The sequence below is a fragment of the Colobus angolensis genome, unplaced genomic scaffold (assembly GCF_000951035.1).
Source record: "Colobus angolensis palliatus isolate OR3802 unplaced genomic scaffold, Cang.pa_1.0 Scaffold188, whole genome shotgun sequence".
Taxonomy (NCBI): Eukaryota; Metazoa; Chordata; class Mammalia; order Primates; family Cercopithecidae; genus Colobus; species Colobus angolensis.
In genome coordinates, this window is record NW_012115021.1 from 2,478,631 (window position 1) to 2,502,015 (window position 23,385).

The following is a 23,385-nucleotide window of genomic DNA, read 5'->3' on the forward strand; positions in this document are numbered from 1 at the left end:
GCTGGGGGTGGGGGGAGAACGCATCCTTGGCCTTAGGACACAGGACAAATCTATTTTGGATAGAAACGCCTGAACAGAGACCCCTATTTGGAATGGTGAATTAACTTTGGTCACGACATGGACTGTCAGACAAAATGGCAGTATCCTAAGAGTTAAGGGCACATGAAACACAGGAGCTGAGACAGTGCAGTTCAGGGAAAAAGGAGAGGAGGAAACAGGCAGGGAGAAAGTCTCTCCAAATAATTGTTCATGTTGGAAACTTTTGTCACGGCTTTATTGAGATTAAGTTCATATACAGTTTGTATCCACTTAAAGTGTACAATTTGATGACTTTTGGTATATTCAGAGTTGTGCAACCATTATCACTAGATCAATTTTAGAAAATTTATCACCCCAAAGAGAAATCCTGCACCCATCAGCCATCACTCCCCAACCCATCGGCCACCACAAGCCCTCTGCAACCACAAATCGACTATCTCTACAGATTGGCCAATTCTGGACGTTTTACATAAATGAAATCATATAGTATGTGGTATTTCGTGACTGGCTTCTTTAACTTAGCATAGTGTTTTAAAGTTCATCCACGTTGTAACATGTGTATCACTACATCACTCCTTTTTATTGCTGAACATCATTGTTCAGTATCATGTCAAGAGCACATTGTTATTTATCCATTCATCCATCGATGGAGATTTGGGTTTCCACTCTTTAGCAATTATGAATAATGCTGCTATGAACATTTGTGTGTAAGTTTTTGTGCAGATGTATGTTTTCATTTATCTTGGGTATACACCTAGGAGTAAAACTGCTGGGACACACACCCTTGTTTAATCTTTGGAGGAACTATTATCCCAAGTGGCTGCATCGTTTTACATTTCCACCAGCAATGTAGGAGGTTTCCACTTTCTCCACATCCTCAGCAACACTTGGTACTGTCTGTCTTTGACTATACCCATAGTGTGTGAAGTTGCATCTCAACTGTGGTTTTGATTTGCATTTCCCTAGTGACTAATGATGTTGAGCATCTTTTCATGTGTTTACTGGCCATTTGTACATCTTTGGAGAAACGCCTTTCAGATCCTCTGCCCATTTTAAATCGGCTTACAACTTACTGAGTTTAAGAATTCTTTGTATATTCTAGGTATAATTCCCTTATTGGACATGATTTGCAAATATTTTCTCCCATTCTGTGGATCTTTTTAACTCTCTTGATAGAGTCCTCTGAAGCACAAAATTTTAAACATTTGATGAAGTCCAATTTCTTTTTCTCTTTGCTTGTGCTTTTGGTGTCATGTCTGAGAAACCACTGCCAAATCCAAGGTCAGGAAGATTTACCCCTATGTTTTCTTCTAAGAGTTTTATAGTTCTACCTCTTATAGTTAGATCTTTGATCCATTTTGAGTTAATTTTTGTATATGGTGTGAAATAGGAGTCCAACTTCATTCTTTTGCATGTGGATATCCAGTTGTCCCACCACTGTTTGCTGAAAAGGCTGTTCTTTCCCCCACTGAATAATTTTGGCACCCTTGTCAAAAAACAATTGACCATGAATTGAGAGGGTTTATTTCTGGAACCCAAATTCTATTATCTCATTTTCTTCATTATTGTAGCTTTGTAGTAAGTTTTGAAATTGGGGCATATGAGTCCTCCAACTTTGCTCTTCAGGACTGTTTTGGCTATTCTGGGTTCCTTGAATTTCCATATGAATTATAACTAACTTGTCCATCATTGCAAAGAAGCCAGCTGGGATTTCACATTGAAAACTGCTCAAAACTTCAGAATTTAATATACAGTAAGATATATGATTCGTAGGACATTTATCTGCAGGTAATTTGCTTACAACAGCATATTATTTACTTCATTCAATTCATATGACAGAATGTATAAACATTAAAACTTTTATTGAGGGAAATCTGAAGCCTAATAGAATCTTGCTGTCAGACACACAAACTATGCTTGCAGTATCATTTCTTTTGTGGGGGAAACTTTCAATTAAAAATTATATATAATGTAGGAAAAACTCACTCTTACCTTATTTTAACATATTTACTTTTATTTTTAGAAATGCTAGAGCGCAGTCTACACTGGAGATTGTTTAAAAATTGCGGTAAAATATACACAACATTTGCAGATTTTTAAATAATTAAATGAAATGTTACGAACAAAGAAGTAGCATTAAGTGTTGCCAATATTAAGAAAAAACAATCTGAGTTGATTCGGGTACTCTGTGTGGGAGGAGGTTACTTGGACAAAGCAAAGGTATTTCCCAGATAGAGGTACTGCTATGAATCCATTCTCAGAGCCCAGAAGATTGAACCCCTAAAGTGACCCTTGGAATGGATGCTCACAGAACCCCGTCTTTCTGTCCACTTGGGGCTTGGTTGCTAAGGCCCACTGACAAACAGCTTATAAGGACTGTCACTTCCCCTGTGGTCCCAAGAGTAGTTCCATGATGGGTCATTCTTAAGCCCAACCTTACAGGGCTGATAAGAAGATCAAATAAGCTACATGCATCTAAACGGCTTTGCGGACACTTACTGAGCTCTGTGTAACTGGCATTAAAGATTCAGTGATGTTCCTTCTCAATTTTCTGAAACTGCCAATTGGGGCAGAAGCAATAGCAATGTTTTATAATAGCAATAATGTTATAGGAGCTCATATTTCTTGAGTCTCTGTCAAGTGCTCTGCAGGTTATTATCTCATTAAATCTTCACAACAACACTGAGGTAGGTACTATGATTACCTCCATTTAAAAATAAGGAAACTGAGGCATAGTGAAGTGAAGTGCCTTGCTTCAAGTCATACGAGATGTAGGAGATGGAGCCAAGACTCCACCCAGGCAACCGGATTCTATATCCTGGGGATTTATTTATTTATTTATTTATGAAATGGCATCTCGCTGTGTCGTCCAGGCTGGAGTACAGTGTTGTGATCTTGGCTCACTGCAACCTCCGCCTTTTGGGTTCAAGTGATTCTCCTGCCTTAGCCTCCCGAGTGGCTGGGATTATAGGCATGCACCACCATGCCTGGCTAATTTTTTTTTTTTTTTTGTATTTTTTTTTTTGAGACGGAGTCTCGCTCTGTTTGCCAGGCTGGACTGCAGTGGCGTGATCTCAGCTCACTGCAACCTCCACCTTTCGGGTTCAAGTGATTCTCCTGCCTCAGCCTCCCAAGCAGCTGGGATTACAGGCACGTACCACCACACCCAATTTTTGTATTTTTAGTAGAGATGGGGTTCCATCATGTTGGCCAGGCTGGTCTCGAACTCCTGACTTGAGGTGATCTGCCCGTCTCAGCCTCCCACAGTGCTGGGATTACAGGCGTGAGCCACCGCCCGGCCCTAATTTTTGTATTTTTGGCACAGATGGGGTTTCTCCATGTTGGCCAGGCTGGTCTCGAATTCCTGACTTCAGGTGATCTGCCCATCTCAGCCTCCCACAGTGCTGGGATTACAGGCGTGAGCTGCTGCGCCTGGCCTGATCCTGGACTTTTAAGCCGCATCCCCAGAGGACCTCCAGCGACTTGTTTCAATGAAGTGTTCTATTCTCAAATCACATCAATTACCATCTGTTGGGAAAGGGGATGGAAGGTGGCACATAAATTGTTGCGAGCTTTCAGAGAAGAATATGTTACACATTGTGGGGACTTGTTACCTGGTCTAATTAGTATACTTGTTCCATAAGTGTAGATAGCCATTTCATAGCCATTTCTAAGTCTGTTACCCTTTCCTTCACTCGACTAAGTTGTCTTTATCTCTGCACCTAGAGTAAACTTTAGACAAAGTTTTTAATATACTCTGTATTGGAAACTGTTTTTAAAAATTTAAACCTTGGAGTTACTTGAATAAACCTGAATTACTAAAGAGAAACAACTCTGATTGTGACCACCATTCCACTCCATGTCAGTTTCCATACATGGAGGTACAGTGACTTTTAAGGGTATATGGGCTTTACAATGAACATATTCGGCCTCAAATCCTGGCCCTGCCACTTCCAAACTGGGTGACCTTGGACAGGTGAATGTCAAGTATGAAAATCTGTTTCCTCATTTACGAAAAGGGGATAATAATAGTACCTGTTTCACTGGGTTGTTGTGAAAATAATAATAAAAAAGCAAAACACTTGGGCATTGTGCCTGGCCATAGCAAGTGCTATGAACATTAAAAAGTATAAGCACCAAATACTTTGATTCAGTTGTGATAAGATTATAGTTGAAAGCACAGGCCACAAGTTTCCATGTCACTTAAAGAGACAGAGTGAAGAACTGGTTGACACAGTGCTTTTAAGAATGGAAAGCACTGACTTTCAGCTCCTACCCTTTGTTTAGAAAGACAAAGAAAGCTGGAGAATGTTTTATATGTAAGTTACCACAAAAGCTAAGTTCTTTCCCTCCTGATTGAACATGTACTTGGTTGGTCATACCTTAAATGATGAAACTGAGGACCTAAAACAGGGGTTAGTAAACTATGGCCTGTTTCTATAAGTAACGTTTTATGGGACCACAGTCACAACTTTCTGATTTACATATCATCCATGCAGCTTCTGCACTACAAAGGCAGCTGAGTAGTGGTGACAGGGAACCGAAGGGCCACAGAGCCCCCAATAGTTACCATCTGGCCCTTTACAGAAAAAGCTTGCTCACCTCTCCTCTAGAATGAAAAAACCCTTATTAAGCTGTCCATCTTTGCTTTCTCCATAGCACTTAGCAAAAGATTGGCCTCTCTTCCCATCCTCCTCTACCACGTGAGTGTCTAGCGACGTGCAAAGGTGACAACACTCAAGTATAAAATAAACCAAAGTTTTCAAAATGCCATAAGGGAAAAAAAGCTTTATAAATAGGAAAACAAAGATCAACATCATTAAGTTACAGGATTTGCCTAGTTTTACATTAATTTCTCTTAAACTGATTACAACCTCAAAGGCCCATCATCCTTTATTTGAATTCGAATGCATTCTTTCTTCCCAAGAAGGAACTAAAATGGAGCTGTTCCCAGTTCAAACACAAGGACCACAGTGCTCAAGATTGGGACGGCCTGGCAGTCACATCAGTCAGTGCAAAATCCGCATTTTATTAAAGACATTTGGGAAGATCCATTCAAAAATACATTGTGCTCAGTAAAAATTAACCATTTCATGCTGATAATGAAGGTTATTACGGAGTAGATATTTGTGTAATATTTACAGCAACAATAGAAATTTTACATAAGTTTAGAATGGAATTACATGCCAGAAAAAACTTGATAAGATGTACCAACACATGATACAAAGAGTTATAGAAACACTTTACAAATGGTTCATAATTCACTTGTGAGGATTTAAGTATTCAACACTTTAAATTCAGTTTGGATTCAAAAATTAAAAAGATTAACAATCACATCACACCCTTGCCACAGTAGAAAGTATGGAATTACACTTTATATAATGGATTATAAAGTCTGTGCAATTAAGAATTTCCACTGATTCTTCATCTACCACATACTAGATGTCACATCATTCTGGCTTATCCCTATTTTTATTTCTAAGAATGAACAGGGTCTCAATGTCACCCTGCCCTGTGTCTTCCCAGACACCAGCTTCAAGCTTACTAGAGATTGAAGAAGCTCTGAATAGTTAGCTAAGTATATACAGAATAACTACCTGAATTCAAAATGGCACAAAGCAATTCTTGGAGATAGAAATTTGGGGCAATGATTTTGTTTGGTTTAATTGTTTCTGTTAATCAATCCAAGTTTACAGTGAGAATTTACTTCTTTTAATCACCGTATTACCCCTCTAGCCTGACTCCATCGGTGACCAAAGAGTAAACAAGGAGAGGGAAACAGACTGAGGGCCAGAATCAGTTGTCTGTCTCTAGAGAAAACAGGTTCTCTGCAAGCTTTGCTTTCCATTTTGGAAAACCTAAGCCGTGCTGGAGAACTTACACATTCTCCGGGACGATAAGCATCTTGTTTGTTTTGTTTTGTTTTGTTTTTCCGTGAAACTCTACAGAGTTTGAACTGGAGCTTTTGACAATTCTGGCAATAAACACTTTAGTCCCCACAACAGGGACAAAAGTCAAGGCATCTACCTTTTCTATTCCTGGGTTTCTTCTGATTAGACCTGAAGCAGAGCACTAGGACAAGCTTGTCTACCCCTGAAAGAAATCAGATCAGACTTTTGGGAAAGTAAAATCCCCAACCAAAGGAAGTCCTGAGGAATTCTTAGCAGTCTGTCAAAACAGGGGGGATGGAGGAACAGATAAGGCCTCTTTCTCCCTGATACTCTGTGTTGGAAGAGGAACGAACAAGGCAACTTCTAATCTGCATACAACATGGAGACCGATTTTCAGATTCCAAAGGAGGATCGAAATAGGACCCAAGGATCAAATGGGGTTTCGAGAGCTTAACCTTGTGAGAAATGAAGGGCTTTAGAAGTGAAACTAGTTTCACTGCCACAATTTTGCTGGCCCTACAAATCCAGCATGCCGACTATTACAATTTTTTTCTGGCAAAATGAGACAAACTTCCCTTAAATTTGGGAGTAAACAGTTGATGAATGAAAATGCAAGGCGGGTCATGATCATATTTAATAGCCTACAGTAAATACATGGAAGGGTGGGGTCAGTGCCCGGAGAGGAGAAAAGTGGAGCCAGGACCAAGCCTAATGCTGATGAATGAACAAACCACTGTGGGAAACGAAGATTCATGTAGTAACTGGCTCACAAGAAAGCCTACCATTTGTATAGTACATTCAATTCACAAAGAAAAAGAACGAAGGGGCAGCAGGCCCAGAGTTTCCTAGCCACTCCACTTCTCCCACATTGCATGTATGCAGATAGATGAGGGACTTCATTTTCTTGCATGGTTTCTTACTCATCATTTCTGAGACAGAATTTTTCATCAGCTGAACCAGACCTCAAGATATTCTGTATCTCAGCTGGTCAAGAAGCAAAAGGAAGAAATCATAACTGCTTACAAGTTTCGTTTCTGGTTATTTTTGTAAGCCAGGCTTTTACGTCTCTGAGAGGACCTTCTTGTGAGATTCTGGCCCTGGGAATTAGTGACAGGACACTTACAACCTTTGTACTGTCTTTTCTATGTCCCCTTTCAAAAAAACCAGAATTGTGGTTTCTTAAACCGTAAGTAAGTTTTCTCTGCCTGCACATTTTCTTAGTGATGAACTGAAGGAGGCAAGGAAATATTTCACTATTTTCTGACTTGGTTCAGTGTACCCTACCACATTCCAAAGTTCACAAAAGTATGAGTCTGTGGATCTTAGAACCCACAGAGAGCTCAATATCCCACTACCATGCAGGAGGGAACAAACTTCTAGATAGAAAAGCAATGCTATCCAGGAAACATGTTCTGACCAGCAGAGAATGCAGATTTACTGAGTCCCAGCTGAGCTCCAGCACTGCAACACATTGAGCCACTGCCCTTGCTGAAAGAGTTCAGTCACCACCAGCTCCTAGGTGAACAGAAATAGATCTTTCTACACACTTGAAAAGTAATCCTCTGGCCTTTGAAAAAAAGTTGTACACTATGAGTCATTCTCAATAATACATGGCTAGAAGAAAATAAATGGCTTTTTTCCTTATTTACTCTAAAGACTAGTTTAAGAAGTGAGGATACTATGATCTTAACTAAGAGGGGCTGGAAAGGGACAATGGGATAGCATTTCCTAGTATAGTCCACTAATTCTCAGATTAGGAACATGCTAAACTGGCTAACTCTACAACCACAACATACTTTATAATACACGGCGTGACTAGAGACTGACAGCATAGCTCTGAGCTTAGAATTAAAGTACAACTGCGTAAGGTGAATCTTAAAGCATGTTTTAAAACAGATTTAACCAAAGCATACAGCACAAATACTTCTATAACAGCCACATCACAACCACCAATACGGACTTTTTTGCTTCTAATTGGTCTGCCATATGCTAATATTTGTAAAGAGCTATTAAATGACTTGAATAATAAACAAAGACATTTTCTTTCGGGAGACACAGCTAAAAGCCATGGATGCCTTTGAGCAGTTGGTAAAAATCATGCCAATCTGCCAGGCTGTTGCTTGCTTCTAAATATAAGTCTCATGGCTCTATGAAAGATTTTCTAAGGATGCTAACCTAGAATTTAAGTTCTCCAACACCTATAAAGTAACTCTGGTCTCCTTCCAAAGTATGCACCTTTTAGCAGGCCCAAGACAATGGAAACGAACAATAGGATTCCAAGGATTCAGGAACAGTGGTCGAAGACTCTTAAGAGAATGTGATGTTGAAGAATTCACACCTGCAGTACTGTAGCCTGGACAGAACAAGGCCAGAGCCAAGCTCTGCAGACTGGTGGGCTTGGGATGGTGTAGGGCAGGGTTTCTCAACCTTGGCACCAGTGGTGCTTGGGGCTGGAGCACTGTTTGTTTGGGGGGCTGTCCTGTGCATGGCAGGGTGTTCAGCAGCATCCCTGGCCTCTACCCACTTGATGCCAGTAGCACACCATCACCCCCAGCTGTGACAACCAAATGTCCCCAGACATCGCCAAATGTGCCCATAGGGGCAAATCTGCCCCTAGTTGAGAACTGCCCCTAGTTGAGAAACACAGCTGTAGAGTCAGCTCACTTAAGCCCTTCAGCATGAAGCACTCCCTTTTGGTCTTGGGCTCTAGAGAGAGGCTAAATTTTAGAGCAAGACCAAACAAGGTTCAGTTAAAGTGTATTTAGAACATTAGAGAGGAAAAACAGGGACAGCAGAGAAATAAAGGTAGAAAAACAGTGAAGCAGAGTTTCTTTTCCAAAGGAGATCAGTGATACTTTCATAAAAGTAACATAAGCTTTCATTCACCCTTTTTCTTCTTTAGGAAGTTAGGGCCGATAATAGGACATGGATGTCATGAATTCCCCTTCCTAAAGAAAAGGCAAATTTTTCTGACTTTAAATCAAGTCCTTTCTATCAGAGATGGCAATCTTTGTGATGTCAATAATTCTTCATCAAGAGGGGAAAACAACAGTTAAAAGCTAAGAGAGGGCCCATTAGGTCTGAGAGAAAACTTTATCATCCCCCCTTCGTGAACAGGAAGAGAATTGCATGCTAGAAATGCAGATTGTAGTTCACTTACAGCTTACTGGATGAAAAGTCAGAACAGACAAAAGCTGAGAAGAGGATTAAAGAGCTACCTCGAAAACACTGGTTGAAAACATATGTAGATATCTGTAGGTATTTTCTGGCTCAAATCTGGGAATGTACAAAAAGTACGTATTGACTCTTCAGCAATTAGGTTTAGTTTGCTCTAGGTAGAAGGCAAATATTCTAGCCCTTCTTTGAAGAACCATCATGAATAGAAATGTTCTGCAAACATCTGAGATCCCAGTGTTAGCAAGGATGACAACATGGGAAACCAGCCCCTAGGTGACAACGAGCCTCGAATGCCACAGCATGGCAATGGGACCGTGCAGTTCCTAAGCGCATAGCACAGTGAGAAGTCTTTCCAGAGAAAAAAAGTGTAGTTTCTGGTTTGCAAGGGGGGAATACAAGGTAGAGATCTAGTATGAAAAAGAAGAGTTAAATACACACCCTTTTAGAGTCATTAGTGTCCAGGCAAACTGCTGATGGTCCACCTCACTTGTATCATCAAGCAGCTGCCTGGGAAAAGCCAGAATTCAGAGTTACCCAAACAGTACTGAACTGGTGAAAGAAGTAAGACAGAAAAAGAACTAAAGAGCATGCAAAACTATTGATTTGAGTCAAATTGTTTCAATAATAGTACCCAGTCGAGTTTCATTTTAGTGCCTATTACACTTATTAAAATTAAATAAAAAGCACCTTAAAATAACCTATCTACATAATCAATACACATTATAGTATTTATATAAAAATGCAATATGTGCACAATTTAAGCTTCAGGGAAACTAGGAGTTTAGTCTTTATAATCTTCATAATCATCAGAGCTATGATCCTCAAAATCTTGGGGGAGGGTTAACAGTAACAGCACATTTCGATTATAGCTGACTTGATTCAGGGGCTGACACTCAGAATTTGAGGACAAGTAATAAATATTGAGAAGTTATCTCTTTGAGGGGTGGGAGGGACCTTTAAAAGTATTATTGCTAAGAGACTACTTCCAAAAATCCACTACTACTGATAGATGATGGTGCTGAGGTGACGTCCCTCAAGGATGACCCAGAGGCATGGGAGGATAACACTTGATGGCCAAAGGGTTTGATGATACTTGGGAGTAACTTGGGAGCTGAAAGAGATCAGATGAGGGGAAAATAGGTCCTGTTCTGATAGGGGTTATGTGTGTAACAGGTGTGCATGAAAATCTTGTCATAAGTGGACAGCCCCAGGAAGAAAAAAATGGATAGAGTAATTTTTTCTCTATCTGGAATTGCTCCAGGAACCTTTTAAATATGGTATTGGAGAGAGCAAGAGCAAAAAAGGCATTCAGAAATAGAAATGCCACACATATATCTCACACCCCATCAGCCAAGAGTCTCCGGGACAGTGGACAATATCGAGGAGCATAGAGCTGGTTTGCAAGATCTGCAGACAGGTACCTCTTATGATCTCACAACAAGGAATGTTCACTGGCAAATCTTTGGTCTACGCTCTACACTAATGCTAAGTGGAAGAGCACATTCTCTCTACAAAGACCCACGAGTAACGCCTCAATCTATTCTCCCCTGTGTGCAAGTAACGTCCCTGGACACAAACAGGAGCCAAGTGTGTGAGGACGGAAACCAGGCCTGCTGAATTCTCACTGGCCTATCTGACTTTCTTCCCCTGCAGGTTTGGAAAGAGATGCTGCATCTCATCTGCTACCAAGGATGTCTAGAGGCTATTGCTGGGGCCTAAAAGTTGAGCAAGGTTCATACTGTTACAGTCACGTGTAGCCACAATTCAACTCCCTTTATTAGAAGTATAATACTCACTTCATATCACAAATGTATAAAAATATGGCAGATAGTGTCATAACGATACTTTCTTTAAATGAATATATTTATAAAACAGATATTTACCATATATATATTTATATATAGAATAAAATACTCCTGATGCAATATATAAATGTTACTGTTTAGTTTTTATAGAAACTACTGTAGCTGTCCCACTGCTTCACAATGTTTCAAACAGCTCAAAATAACTTTACATTATAACATAAAAGATATGATTATAACAGTACAATATTAATTATAAATAAATGTTACAAATCCTATCAAATATGGAAGTTTAGAAAACAATTTAAGACATACAGTTCATCTGCTAACCCTTCAAAGGGATACTCTTGGATTACAATAAACCCCACATTTAGTCTAGGCAGAAAAAAATATGTAGTAAGGGCATCGGTCAACACGATTTTCCTATCCCTTGCAGTGCCAGGACACATCCTGGCATTCCCAAGTTCAACAGAGATTGCACTAAAACTGGAATGTAAGGGGGAGAAACTGCCAAGAATTTCTTCTTCCTCAATGGCACACTCTATCTATTCTCACACAAGACCTGTGGGGAGTGGCGATCCCTAAGGAACTCCTGCGGCTCTAAGATCCCTGACTAGCATTTGTGGCCGCGAGGAGCTCGACGGCCCCAACACATGCAATATTGCACACACCTTCATAAAGCTGAAAATACTGGCTCACCACTTGGCCCGGCCCATGCCCCAAGCCCAGCCCACCCTTCCCCACCCCTCCCCCACTGGCTTGTCTGCCCACCCCTCCCCCCTACCAGCACAAATTACAAGGCTGTCTCTTTTAAATCATTCAGATTTGGCATTCGTGAGCGATTTGTTCTGTTATAGGGGTGCCCATTTGGCCCACTCTTGGCACCCAGCTGTTCAGAGTAGGAAGGGCCCTCTGTGGCACTCCTGGTCACAGAGGACACGTGCCAACCAGGATCCATCTGACCTGGCAGCTGGAGGGCTGGCCTGCCCTTCGGTGCGGGCTCCTGCCGGATGTTGCTGCTCCCGCCAGAGGCCTGGCTCAGGGGGTGAATCCGAATTTCTGAGAAGGAATTTTTGGTTTGTTGAGCTGTTAAGGGCTGGAAGCGGGGGTCTGAAGAAGCCGGGTGATTCGAGGCCGAAGAGAGATGTAACAACTTGCGCAGTGATTTTAATGGCTGGCTCTGAAAGAAAGGATGAGAATGCACACGGGATTCAAGTTAGAGCGACCATAAGTCTGGGGAGGGAAGGGGGCTTAGACCTGAGGTGACTGGGCATGGCCAGGAAGGGCAAGCATGTACAAGGAGGAGCTGGTCCAGCCAGATCTGTTCTTTGGGTTTTCTTCAAACAAGATTGTATTATTCTTTAATGGAAAAGCCTAGAAATCTAGATAAGACATATAGAGCTGGTATGGCAGCCAATCAAAGGCCCAGGCTCATCTACCTGGTTGCATCCTATGTCTAAACAGGGGATCTCATGCTTCAACCAGCAGGAAGGAGAAAGAGCAAAAGGTGTATGTTTCTCTGTTTTGAGAAGACTTCCCAAAGGCTCCACACAATGCTTCCACTTATATTTCACCAGCTAGAACTTAAGTACACAGCCATATCTAGCAGCAAGAGAAGCTGAAAATATGCAATGTTTTAGTTAGCAATGTACTCAACTACAAGTCGTATAGCCCTTTTTGTTCTCATCTCCCCGATTTCCCTCTCTCGATATTACAAAATTCAAATGTTCCCTTGCTTTACTTTTTTTTTGCTTTTTTTTTTGAGAGGGGGAGGGTAACATTTGGGCATTGAAAATGCAAAGCACAAAGAAATATGCAAAACCCCAACAGAACTATCTAAATAATTCATTCACAGGAGGCCTTCCATTCCTAACATGGGCTCACAGTAGTCCGTCCTGCCTGTCTGTCTACTGTGCAGCTGGACACACCCAGGTGCTGCATCAAGGAGGGAGACTGACTTTAGGGCAGAGGGGAGGAGCCTCAGAGCGGTCTCCTCACTGGACAACTCCTGAGCCTCATGCTCCTGAACGATGAAAGATGATGGCTCAATCTCCTCTTCCTTGATCTCAGAAGAGACATGGAAAGCACTTGGAAATTCACAGCCAATCACGACTGCTGGACTTGGCTACTTGGGCTACAACCCTAGCCTTGGGGCCCCTCTGGGGCCAATTCTCAGAGTACCTTTGCTGTAAGTGTCATGGTATAAGGGACATGCATTTAAGGGCTCAGCAAAGTTTGAATAAAATGTTGATGAACTCAAGGAACATTACAAGATTTGAAGGAACTGGGCACAGAAACCCAAGGTAAATGGCTTCAGAATTGACTCAAGTAGATATTGTTTCAGGGGAAAGTATTCTCCATCATCATTCCAAAGTCTTCCCAAGAAAGCTTTGTGCTCCCTACAGTAGGTTGCACAGTACACTGTACACTCTAAGTGCTCAAAAGTGGCTTTTTAAAAATAATTAAATTGGTATAACATGATGAGACTCCTGGTGATTTTTACAGCCTTGATCACATGTAACTATCAAGCAATTACAATAATCTGCATTCAGCAAGAGCTATAAAGTTATTTGAAAAGAGCTTCTAGCCTGGACAACAAGGCGAGACCCCATCTCTATAAAAAAATTAAAAAACTAGCCATGTATGGTGGCATGTGCCTGTAGTTCCAGTTACTCTGGAGGCTGAGGTGGGAGAATGGCTTGAGTCCAGGTCAAGGCTGCAGTGAGCCATAATCTTGCCACTGCACTCCAGCCTGAGTGATCGAGTAAGACCTTGCCAGAAAGAAAAAGAGAAGAGAGAAGAGCTTCTTGGCAAAAGAAATGGTTTCACAAAGAAAGTTCTAAAGCTCTCTATTCTTTTTGTTTTGTTTTGAAATTGGGAATAGAGAAACAAGCCCTCACTCACAGGCTTGTCTCTTTAGTTTGCATACATATCCAATAAACTTGGATATCTGGTTCTCTATGCTTCCACCACCCCCAGCTTATATTATGTTAGAAGCAGAAAATATAAATAGCTGGGGCAAATACAATGGGAATATGGGGAACTTCTGTCAGCAGTTCTGTGCAACAGCTTACAGTTAAAAAGAGTAAACAGAGGCTGGTCATGGTGGCTCATCCCTGTAATTCCAGCATTTTGGGAGGCAGAGGCAGGTGGATCACTTGAGTCTGGGAGTTCGAGACTAGCCTGGGCAACATGGCGAAACCCTGTCTCTACTAAAAATACAAAAAATTAGCCAGGTGTGGTGGCGCACACCTGTAGTTCCAGCTACTTGGGAGGCTGAGGTGGGAGGATTGCCTGAGCACAGGGAGGTCAAGGATGCAGTGAACCGAGTTTATGCCATTGCACTCCAGCCTGGGCAATGGGAGTGAGGCCCTGCCTCAGGAAAAAAAAAAAAAAAAAAAGTAGTCTGCTCTCCCAATCACAGAAATCTGTGACACAAGAAATCACAGATACAAGTAATCCTATAGCCTCAAAAGCTCTGGAGGGTTGTCAAAAATTATAGTGCAGAAGAATAAAGGACTCATAAAATATTCAATATCAAAAAACAAAATGTTCATTATGGGATACTGAAAAGATACATTACAAAATTTCCAACCAAAATAGTTGTTTAAAGGAAATAAACCTCAGATACCTGAAAAATTTACTGATTCAGTTTCTGCTTATTCCTCCATTATGGAAGATAAATGTGACTATGTAATACAGTCTAATATGTAGTTCCTAATGCAACTGTTTGCCTGTTTCCTGTAAAAAATAGTATGGATTTCAGGAGTTGAAATATTCTTTCAAGAAAACTTATCACACCTGTCTTTCAATTTGTATGCTATTACTTTTAATGAAACCTTAATCTTCCCACCATCTCTGTTCATCCTGCCTGAAATGTTATGGCATGCCTCATTTTTTACCATGAATTATGGTTCTTTAACACAGCTCAGCTCTTTCCTGGGCTGTATCCTATGTGGGCTAGGACTACATCTTCAATTGCCTCCAGCTAGGTGAAGGCTAACGGAAGCTTGCATCTTTCCCAGTAGAACACGGGTCACTGAAGCAAGATTCATCCTGGCTCACAAGATGCATCTGGGTATAACTGAGGGTCTATTTTGAGGAGGTGCTCAGCCTTACTGTAACATTGAGAGGCTAAGTTTTCTCTACCACGCCCTCCCGGCTCCTCAGGACAGTTACTGCAGAGTTGGAGAGTCTAGGAACGGTGCAGGATCCACTCACTTGGGTCTGTAGATCTGAGATCTTCTCAGGGCGCCACTCCTTTGGTCTGCTGCTTGGAGTGCTAGCAGAATGAATGGATTTCTGCAACGTTAGAAGATCAGGGCTGTCGGAATTGGGAACCTAGAGCAAAATATGGACAAGCATTCAATAAGCACACTAATAAGCCTAATTAAGATATGCAACCACACCCAATAGGAGAACCAAACTAAAAAGCAAACCAAACCAAAACTCAAATGATCCAGTAAAAAAAGAACCCCAATCTCTCCCAATGTTCACAATGCAAGTGATGCTAAATTCTTCTGCCCTCTTAATAATTTTCCCTGCATTAGGAAAAATTGGCAGATGTCATGCAGCTTTGTTAAACCTCAACCCTTAAAGCATTCCCATGCTGTTAGTTTTAGTCGCTGTAAGAGAGAGCAGTTAAATTGGGCTATACCAGGAATTGCTGTCGTATCCTCATTCCATATTGCAGTTAGGTTATGAACCAGTTCAATAAAACAAATTTTTCTTGCTGGGAAAATGATCCAAACACTGTATTTGGTAGTGCCAAAGAAGTCGGGTAGGCTTTCAAGGATAGCAAAGTGAGAAAGTATGGTTTAGGTCATATTCCCAAATCATCGTCTGATATATCTGGATCTATTATTATGTACTAGAGAAATGCTGGAAATCTGTGCCACAAATTCCAGATGAATGCAACTGGTCTATTCGCCAGCTTTGGTGAACACAGAAGAGTAATGTCAAATGCCAAGCAAAAGCCCTGGTTTTAAACTGACCAGCAAAAGCTCAAGCCAGACAAGGATACAAGCTGTTTTTTCATGGAGCCTGTTAGCTCATTCAATTTGGTCAATTCAACTTGGCTTCAAAAAGACAAATTGCCAATCAAGTGTTAACAAACTCTGTGAGTCAAATGCAAAGACATTTGTTAACTGTAAATGTTAATACAATTCCTTACATAAAATAAATACAGGCTTTTATAAATGTTATCTGCCCATAATTGGCTAATCAGACAAGACAAACTAGCCTTTCACTAGTTTGTCTGCTTAATAGACTTTGTGCTTCAACTTTCTTAACTGATTCAGAAGAATGGCAATGAATTTATATCCCAGTGAATTTATGGAACTGGCTCACGTACTTAACTAGCATAAAGAGAATATGACCTCATGAAAATAAGACATGCTGTTGTCATCAGTAAAACAAGTTTACTGGAGCAGTTTTCAGGGCTACCATACATAAAAACGGGTACCATGGGTGGAGTGACTACAGGAAGCTTTTTCAAAGAAGAACTATGCTTTAAATGATTCTTTGAATTAAAAAGAGGAAAGAGGGATTTCTTGATGCTTGGATTCTCCCCGTTGGTGGAATCTGTCTGCAATATAAGATACAAATAAACTAATTGCAAAAAAAAAAAAAAAGTGCTTATTGAAACTACTAGCCCTTGGAAGCCCTCAAACTGCTAAATATTAACAGTCACTGAAAGAATCTCGGTGCTGTGCATCTATAGAGGTTCTGTGCCAATTCTCACCTGGACGTGAAGATGTCAGTAATGCAAATTCAAGACAAGCACAAACTTCTTCCAAGTATATAATGTGAGATCATGATCAATACCTCTAGTAGGAATGCCGAGAGACCTAGACACACCTACTCACATTAAGCTTGTAACACATTAAATAATTTTTACTTACTATCAGAAATATTATCATAAGGAATTGTGTTAAAGAGCTACTGATAAACGTCAATCTTCTCCTAATTGCTAGAGAGGACTTCAGCAAGTAAAAAATCTACCATGTAATTTGCCTATTAGAAGAAAAAAAATCCCAACATACTGGAAACCCTTTCAAATTTAGTCAACTTTTAAGCCTGAAAACATCACTAGGAAGAGGTATTGATCACTGTGGTGGGATACTAATGTTGAGTAAGAGGCCTTATTCTGTACTGCTAGAAATATTTACCCAATGGAAAACATTTAGCACAATTCAGAATACTGGTTTTCAAAGGGAAGAAACAGAAATTTCAATATTTAATTGGAAGCATCATCACAAGTTGAGATACTAACTAACTAGGATACAATTACCAAGTTGGCAAAGTCACCATATGCTCTGAGGACTTATGTAACTCTGGATATGTAACCGAAGCCAGATTTCCCAAGGCAGCTTCCAGATTTGCTTGAGTTGAAGCAGGCACCTTTACAATACAGAATTTTTTTTTTTTTGGGGCAACACTTTTCCCTGATTTGGATATCTCAATTATCAGAGAACTAGAATGTACATGAAGGTATTCAGGTATTTAGGTAATCTTTTAAGGATATCCGTAAAAAGAGATTTGAGTAAAACATCCCATAAATTTTCTTGTTCCAATGACAGGAACCCTGAGGAAGAGTTTAACTTGCTTCGCTAAAGAGGCCAGAGGAGAGCTCCTAGAGGCTCTCCACAGAGGCAGGTCCACGGTATAAACTGAGCCTGGACTTGGTATTTAGGAGAACCCAGTTCTGGTTCTCCCAATTGATTACGTGATTTTTGGGCTTCGAAGCAAGCCCATGACTTGCTTGGGCTCAGTTCTAGTGAATAAAAAAATTCAACTAGATTTAGGATCCACCTCAGTTTTAACATGTCATGAGTCTCTATGTACACTGGGCATCAGATTTTTATTCTTTTGGAATCTTATGCAAAGGCCACAATGCCTTAAATCTTTTGAAGCTTATTCTATGTAGTTTCTTTTTGCTGAGTTCTAGAAAGTGAAAAACAATTAACTGTTTAAATGCTCATTCAAAGTAGTCAGAGTTAACCCAATGTCAGGCTTCGGACTCTGAGGTTTGGAAGGCTGTACTGAGTGCTCTTTGGAAATCCCAAAGCCCTTAAATTTTATTTTTCATTTAATGAAAAGATGCAGAGGTACAAACAACTTTTGGGTTGGTAAAGATTAAGGCATTATGGCCTATGCAGAGATATTTTGCAGTTACTTTACATATCAAAAAGGAAACTTATGAAAGCCTAATAAAAAGTTTAAGTGGAGAGGATGTTAGAGAATGGTTATTTTCCTTTTTACTCTAATCTATACTACTAAAATATCTAAAATTTAACTAAATTCTGAATAATAAAGTCAGTCAACATGTATACTCCACTTGTGCCACAGTGAGCCAGGTACTTTAGGTTTAATGTTGCTCTACAGCAAACATCAAAATCTAAATCGATATACAAAAACACCTTCAATTCCTTAATCTTTCCTACTTCCTACCACTTAATCACCCCACAACGCCAGGAGACCTGTGGTTTAGAACAAAAACCACAAAATAAAAATAACAGTGGTCAGGAGGTAGCCAAACTTTAATGTTCATGATAGAGAAACATATTCTACAGACAATGATAAAAGTTTTATTAACACTTTAAACATTTTAAGTATTCCTAGGTTAAATCAGGTCTATTTGCTCACCCAGTCTAAGTAACAAATGTAGTAGTATCTGACTGAGTGGCATTTTGATTTGACACTTTAAAAGCAAGCTTCAGTTAAAAATATGGGCAGTTTTTTTAAATGAATACTTCAGAAATATTATGCAGCCATTAGGATTCAAGATAATAAAGTATTTGTAGTAACATACATATTCTGTGCATGTAGATATAGATAGATAAACTGTTAAAAGCCAGAATACAAAATCGTACTAAAAGGATTGCTCTAATTTAAAACTTTAAAAACAAAAAACAAAACACAAAAAACCCCCACACCTAGTTTCCACAACATATGTATAGGTTAAACAAGTAGAGGGAAATATACCAAAATCCTAATACTAGTTGTGGTAGGGTATTAAGATTTAAAACGATCTTTTTCTGTTTCTCAAATTTTCTATAATGAACTCACATTTATTTTATAAGGAAATACATAAATTTAACAAGCAAGCAAGTGAAAGAATGATCTAGAAAGATAATCTAGGAAGGTATTTGCTAACATTTCTAGAACATCTGTGAGATAAAAATGCTTACTTCAGGTTATTTATACACATTGCTATGAACATCTATCTAATCTACTTCCCATTGAGTCATAATTCTATAATTTTCATAATAGAAAGGGCCTCAGAAACACTGGGTCTAATCTACTAAACTTACAGATGAAATCAATGAAATCCATCTGAATAGGCCATTTGGCTTATGTCTTTTCCCTCTTCAAATAAAAGAGAATAAATTATGTATGAAGTAAAACTAGAACCAAAACCATTCAAAATGGCTAACTAGGCCAGGCACAGTGGCTCACACCTAGCACTTTGGGAGGCCTAAGTGGGCCGATTGCTTGAGCTCAGGAGTTCAAGACCAGCCTGGGCAACATGGTGAAACCCTGTCTCTACAAGAAATACAAAAAATTAGCTGGGCGTGATGGCGTGCATTCAGTTATTTGGGAGGCTGAGGTGGGAGATCACTTGAGCCTAGGAGGTAGAGGTTGCAGGGAGCCGAGATCACGCCACTGCACTCCAGCCTGGGCAACAGAGTGAGACCCTGTCTCTAAAATAAATAAAATAAATAAATAAATAAAATAAATAAATAAATAAATAAATAAAAACAGCTAACTCTACCTTATTTAGCCTTGAAGTTGTCATAAAGAAAAAGGGGATGCAGTCTCATCTAGGGGAAGAACTACTCCTGCTGCTGTCCTACAGGCCGGGTTTCCCTAAGGTTCTCACCTCACTAAACCAGCAGGATCCCTGCTTGGGTGGTTCAGTGAAGTGATGTGAACAGTCCCATGGAGCCAGCTCTTTGTTCAGGCAGAGGGCTCCCAGGAGACAAGGTGCATTCCAGCCCACGGCGCAATCAAAAGGCAAACATATTTTCCTTCTAACGCAAGCCCTAAAATCCCAGATACGATCTTTGTGACTATTTAACTCTGAAACACACCTGTCAACGTAGGAATTCTATAACCAGCCAGGAGAGAATAAGGAATGATGGTTATTTACAAATTTCAACATTTAAAAGTAAACCAAAACCCATTTCCTAAGTTTTTGCATATCTTTAAACCCCCAGAAAGAAACAAATCCTGTGTCTTCAAAGTTTTTACGTGAATATAAACCCACATAGATAAGAAGTATACTGAGAAAGGCTTAAAGTGTTCTCTCTCATCCAAATTAAATTTCTTCTATCCTGGAGATTCTGTTGAATGTCGAAAAGGTTCTGTTGAGAGGACAGTTGTATAGAATTTCAGAAAGAGATATAATACAGTGTATAAATGTCAAGTCTCAATAAGAAAAAAATCAACTTTGATTGCCAAGTGCAAAGTGTAAAGTATCCACTGAATAATGCAGAAACATGTTATTATATATATAAATTGGCCATCTACTTACTGTTTGAGATTTCTTCTTTTTCTTTTTCATTGACCTGAAAAATCCTTGTTTCTCTTTTTCCTTGAGTTGCTCTGAATGACTAATATTTTCAGGACTTTTCCTAAATGAGAAGACATTTTTATCATATTGATTTTTCAATCATTTTCTTGCCATTGTGTGACAAATATAAGAAAGACTGAAAATGCATGACACTAGGTTCAAATAGCCAGGAAGAATCAAACACTTGGGTAAAGAGCCTCTAAAAAAGCACAGGAGGAACTCAATTTAATCAACCATGGTTAGTGATTATCCTCTGGCACAGGCTCACTCAAAACAGCAATTTGAGCATTATATGACCTATAACTGTTGCTGCAAGACCATTTTCATGCTGTTGAAGACCTCAGAGTTTGAGATTATTAAAAGTACACAGCTTAAAGGATGGCTTTTCTATAACTCTACAAAGGAAAGAGCAAAACATTTTCAACACCTACCTTCATTTTTCTATTTACCTTTTAAAAACCAGCTCGACACGTTTATTATTAGAGACTTGTCAAGATACTGAACATAAAGATCAATACTGCTATAAAAGCATCTTGAATAAAAGTAAAAATTTGCCAGAAACTGGAAATATCCTACTTATTAAACCTTTCATCTACTTATTAAAACTAAATAAAAATAGTTAAGAAAAAAATGCAGGGATAGGTGCAGCGGTTCACACCTGTAATCCTAGCACTTTGGGAGGCTGGGGCAGGATCGTTCGAGGTCAGGAGTTTTAGACCAGTCTGGGCAACATAGCAAGACCCCATTTCTTAAAAAAAAAAAAAAAAAAAAAGGCTCTCATGGGGGGCAAAAAAGCTTCTAACTGAAAATACTGACATTAAGCTTGATACCACTGACACCACCAGTATTTTGATAAAACTGGAAGATGTTAAAAGAATAAAATAACTAATATTAAAATTCAGAATGATATATTTACAATTTTGAAAGCCAGAAAACTTCAGACATGATGAAATGGGTAAGTGCTGAAAAGTTAAGAGTCTTTATTTTATTTATTTATTTCTGAGACAGTGTCTTGCTCTGTTGCCCAGGCTGGAGTGCAATGGTGCGATTTTGGCTCACTGCAACCTCCACCTACTGGGTTCAAGCGATTCTCCTGCCTCAGCCTCCCAAGTAGCTGGAATTATAGGCATGCACCACCAGGCCTGGCTAATTTTTTTATTTTCAGTAGAGACAGGGTTTCACCGTGTTACCCAGGCTGGTCTTGAACTCCTGACCTCCTCAGCCTCCCAAAGTGCTGGAATTACAGGTGTGAGCCACCACGACCAGTCAAAAGAGTCTTTAAATGCAGTGTTGTACTGTTGGGAAAAACATCTAATCCCAATGACAGACTGGGCCTAGGCCCTGGGAATTTGGTAAAAGTTTCTTGCGACAAGTTCTTTTGCAATTAAGGAGATGAAACCCTCTTGCATGGGGCTTAAAGATAGACTGCCCTAAGCTGAACTCCAAGACACAGCATTCAGTCACTTGCCATTGGTAAGGAACACTGCAGAAGAGTGGGGTTTGCTGGAATCACAAAAGCATGACTCTGGGAAAAGAGCCTCAGAGAGCATCTAGTAGAACTGGCAATACTATTTTTAACATTCTGTAACTTCTAGAGGTTAAAGAATTATATGTTTATGAAATAGCTATGTACTTCCACAATACTATCTGCAAAAACACAACCTAGAAGCACAACAGGAAATTCAGATTAATGGGTAGAAGTTTTTACCAATCAGAATGAAAGTCTAACAAAATACCACAGGTGTGTTGAGGGTAAAAGTGCTTTCTGCCAATCTAGTAAATTTTTAAGGAAGACATATTCATCATGACTACGATCTCAGAATGTGAATGGGTGTTACTGTAAGAATATTAATGCTGGCACAAGAGGAAATGAAGGCTTGAGACACCAGTCCTAGGAGGAAGTCCTAGGAGGATTTTGCATGGTAAGAGGAGAATCTATCCAGGATGAAACAGCAAATAAGATGAAAGTGAGAAGGGGAGGGTAATAAAAGGAAAGCTCGATGTCTGCAGTTTGCATGTTACATTGTTGGGTCCCCAGGACACAGGGAAGATGGGCCAAAGACCCTCTGCAGGGGCTCTTCAAGAGGCACTGGATAAACCACAGCTCAGGTGGGGATAGAGGAATGATTGGGACACTTTCAAAGATCCAGGCAGAGAAAGATCCCAGAGGTCAAAATAAAAAAAAGAAATAAAATACCCTTGAACTGGTGGATGAAAACTAGGAGTGAAGCGTGTGTTTGCATCACCAAAGACAGACAGAAGGAAGTCAGAGAGGAAAAACAAAACAAGGGAGAAGCTATGCAGAAACATATATACCCAAAGAATTAACACAGAAAGGGAAGGGAGAAAAGGCTGACAGAGTGACTCAGAGACAGATGGAAAGAGGTTGGCTGGAACAAAGGCACTTGAAAAGCTGTGCTGTATAAAGGAATGGAGAATGAGTTATACATTGACAGCTGGAACTGAGCCCTATGGGTAAGCGTATGGTTGGTCATTTCCCTCATTTGTGCATTCTGGCCCCTGTGATTCCACGTGGAAGACAGCAGCTTCGTGCTGAGTGGGGTAAAAAGGAGCATTACAGAAGAAGGGTAAGTGGGGGGTTCACATCAATCTCGGAGACAGAAGCTTTGAGAAGGATTACTCATCCAGTCACCTGGCACCTTCTCCAAAGCAGCAGTTGGGACCAAAACAGTATGGGAAGAGGGCAATGAGACAAGGGGTAAGCAGGCACACAGGCATGGGACTCTAACGTTAACATGACAGCTCTAACATGACAGCTATTTCCATAAGGGTCCAAGAGGAGACACAATTCCAAAGACTCACCTAAAGAAAGGAAGGAATTAAAATCCAATGAATTACTCAACCAATATTCAGCGAGTACTTTATACATGTCAGGCCC

The 23,385-nt window shown here is 40.0% G+C and overlaps 1 protein-coding gene across 2 annotated transcripts in view; it reads right to left on the reverse strand.

The window, feature by feature from the left end:
- The window catches only part of CDKL5 (cyclin-dependent kinase-like 5), a 228,076-nt gene that overhangs the window by 14,124 nt on the left and 190,567 nt on the right, over nucleotides 1-23,385 (reverse strand). For both annotated transcript variants that reach the window (XM_011940216.1, XM_011940217.1), the window contains 3 exons: nucleotides 20,448-20,547; nucleotides 15,131-15,250; nucleotides 11,873-12,089 (listed from right to left, as the gene is read on the reverse strand). In XM_011940216.1, the coding sequence (XP_011795606.1) occupies nucleotides 11,873-12,089; nucleotides 15,131-15,250; nucleotides 20,448-20,547 (437 nt within the window). The remainder of the gene's footprint in view (nucleotides 1-11,872; nucleotides 12,090-15,130; nucleotides 15,251-20,447; nucleotides 20,548-23,385) is intronic.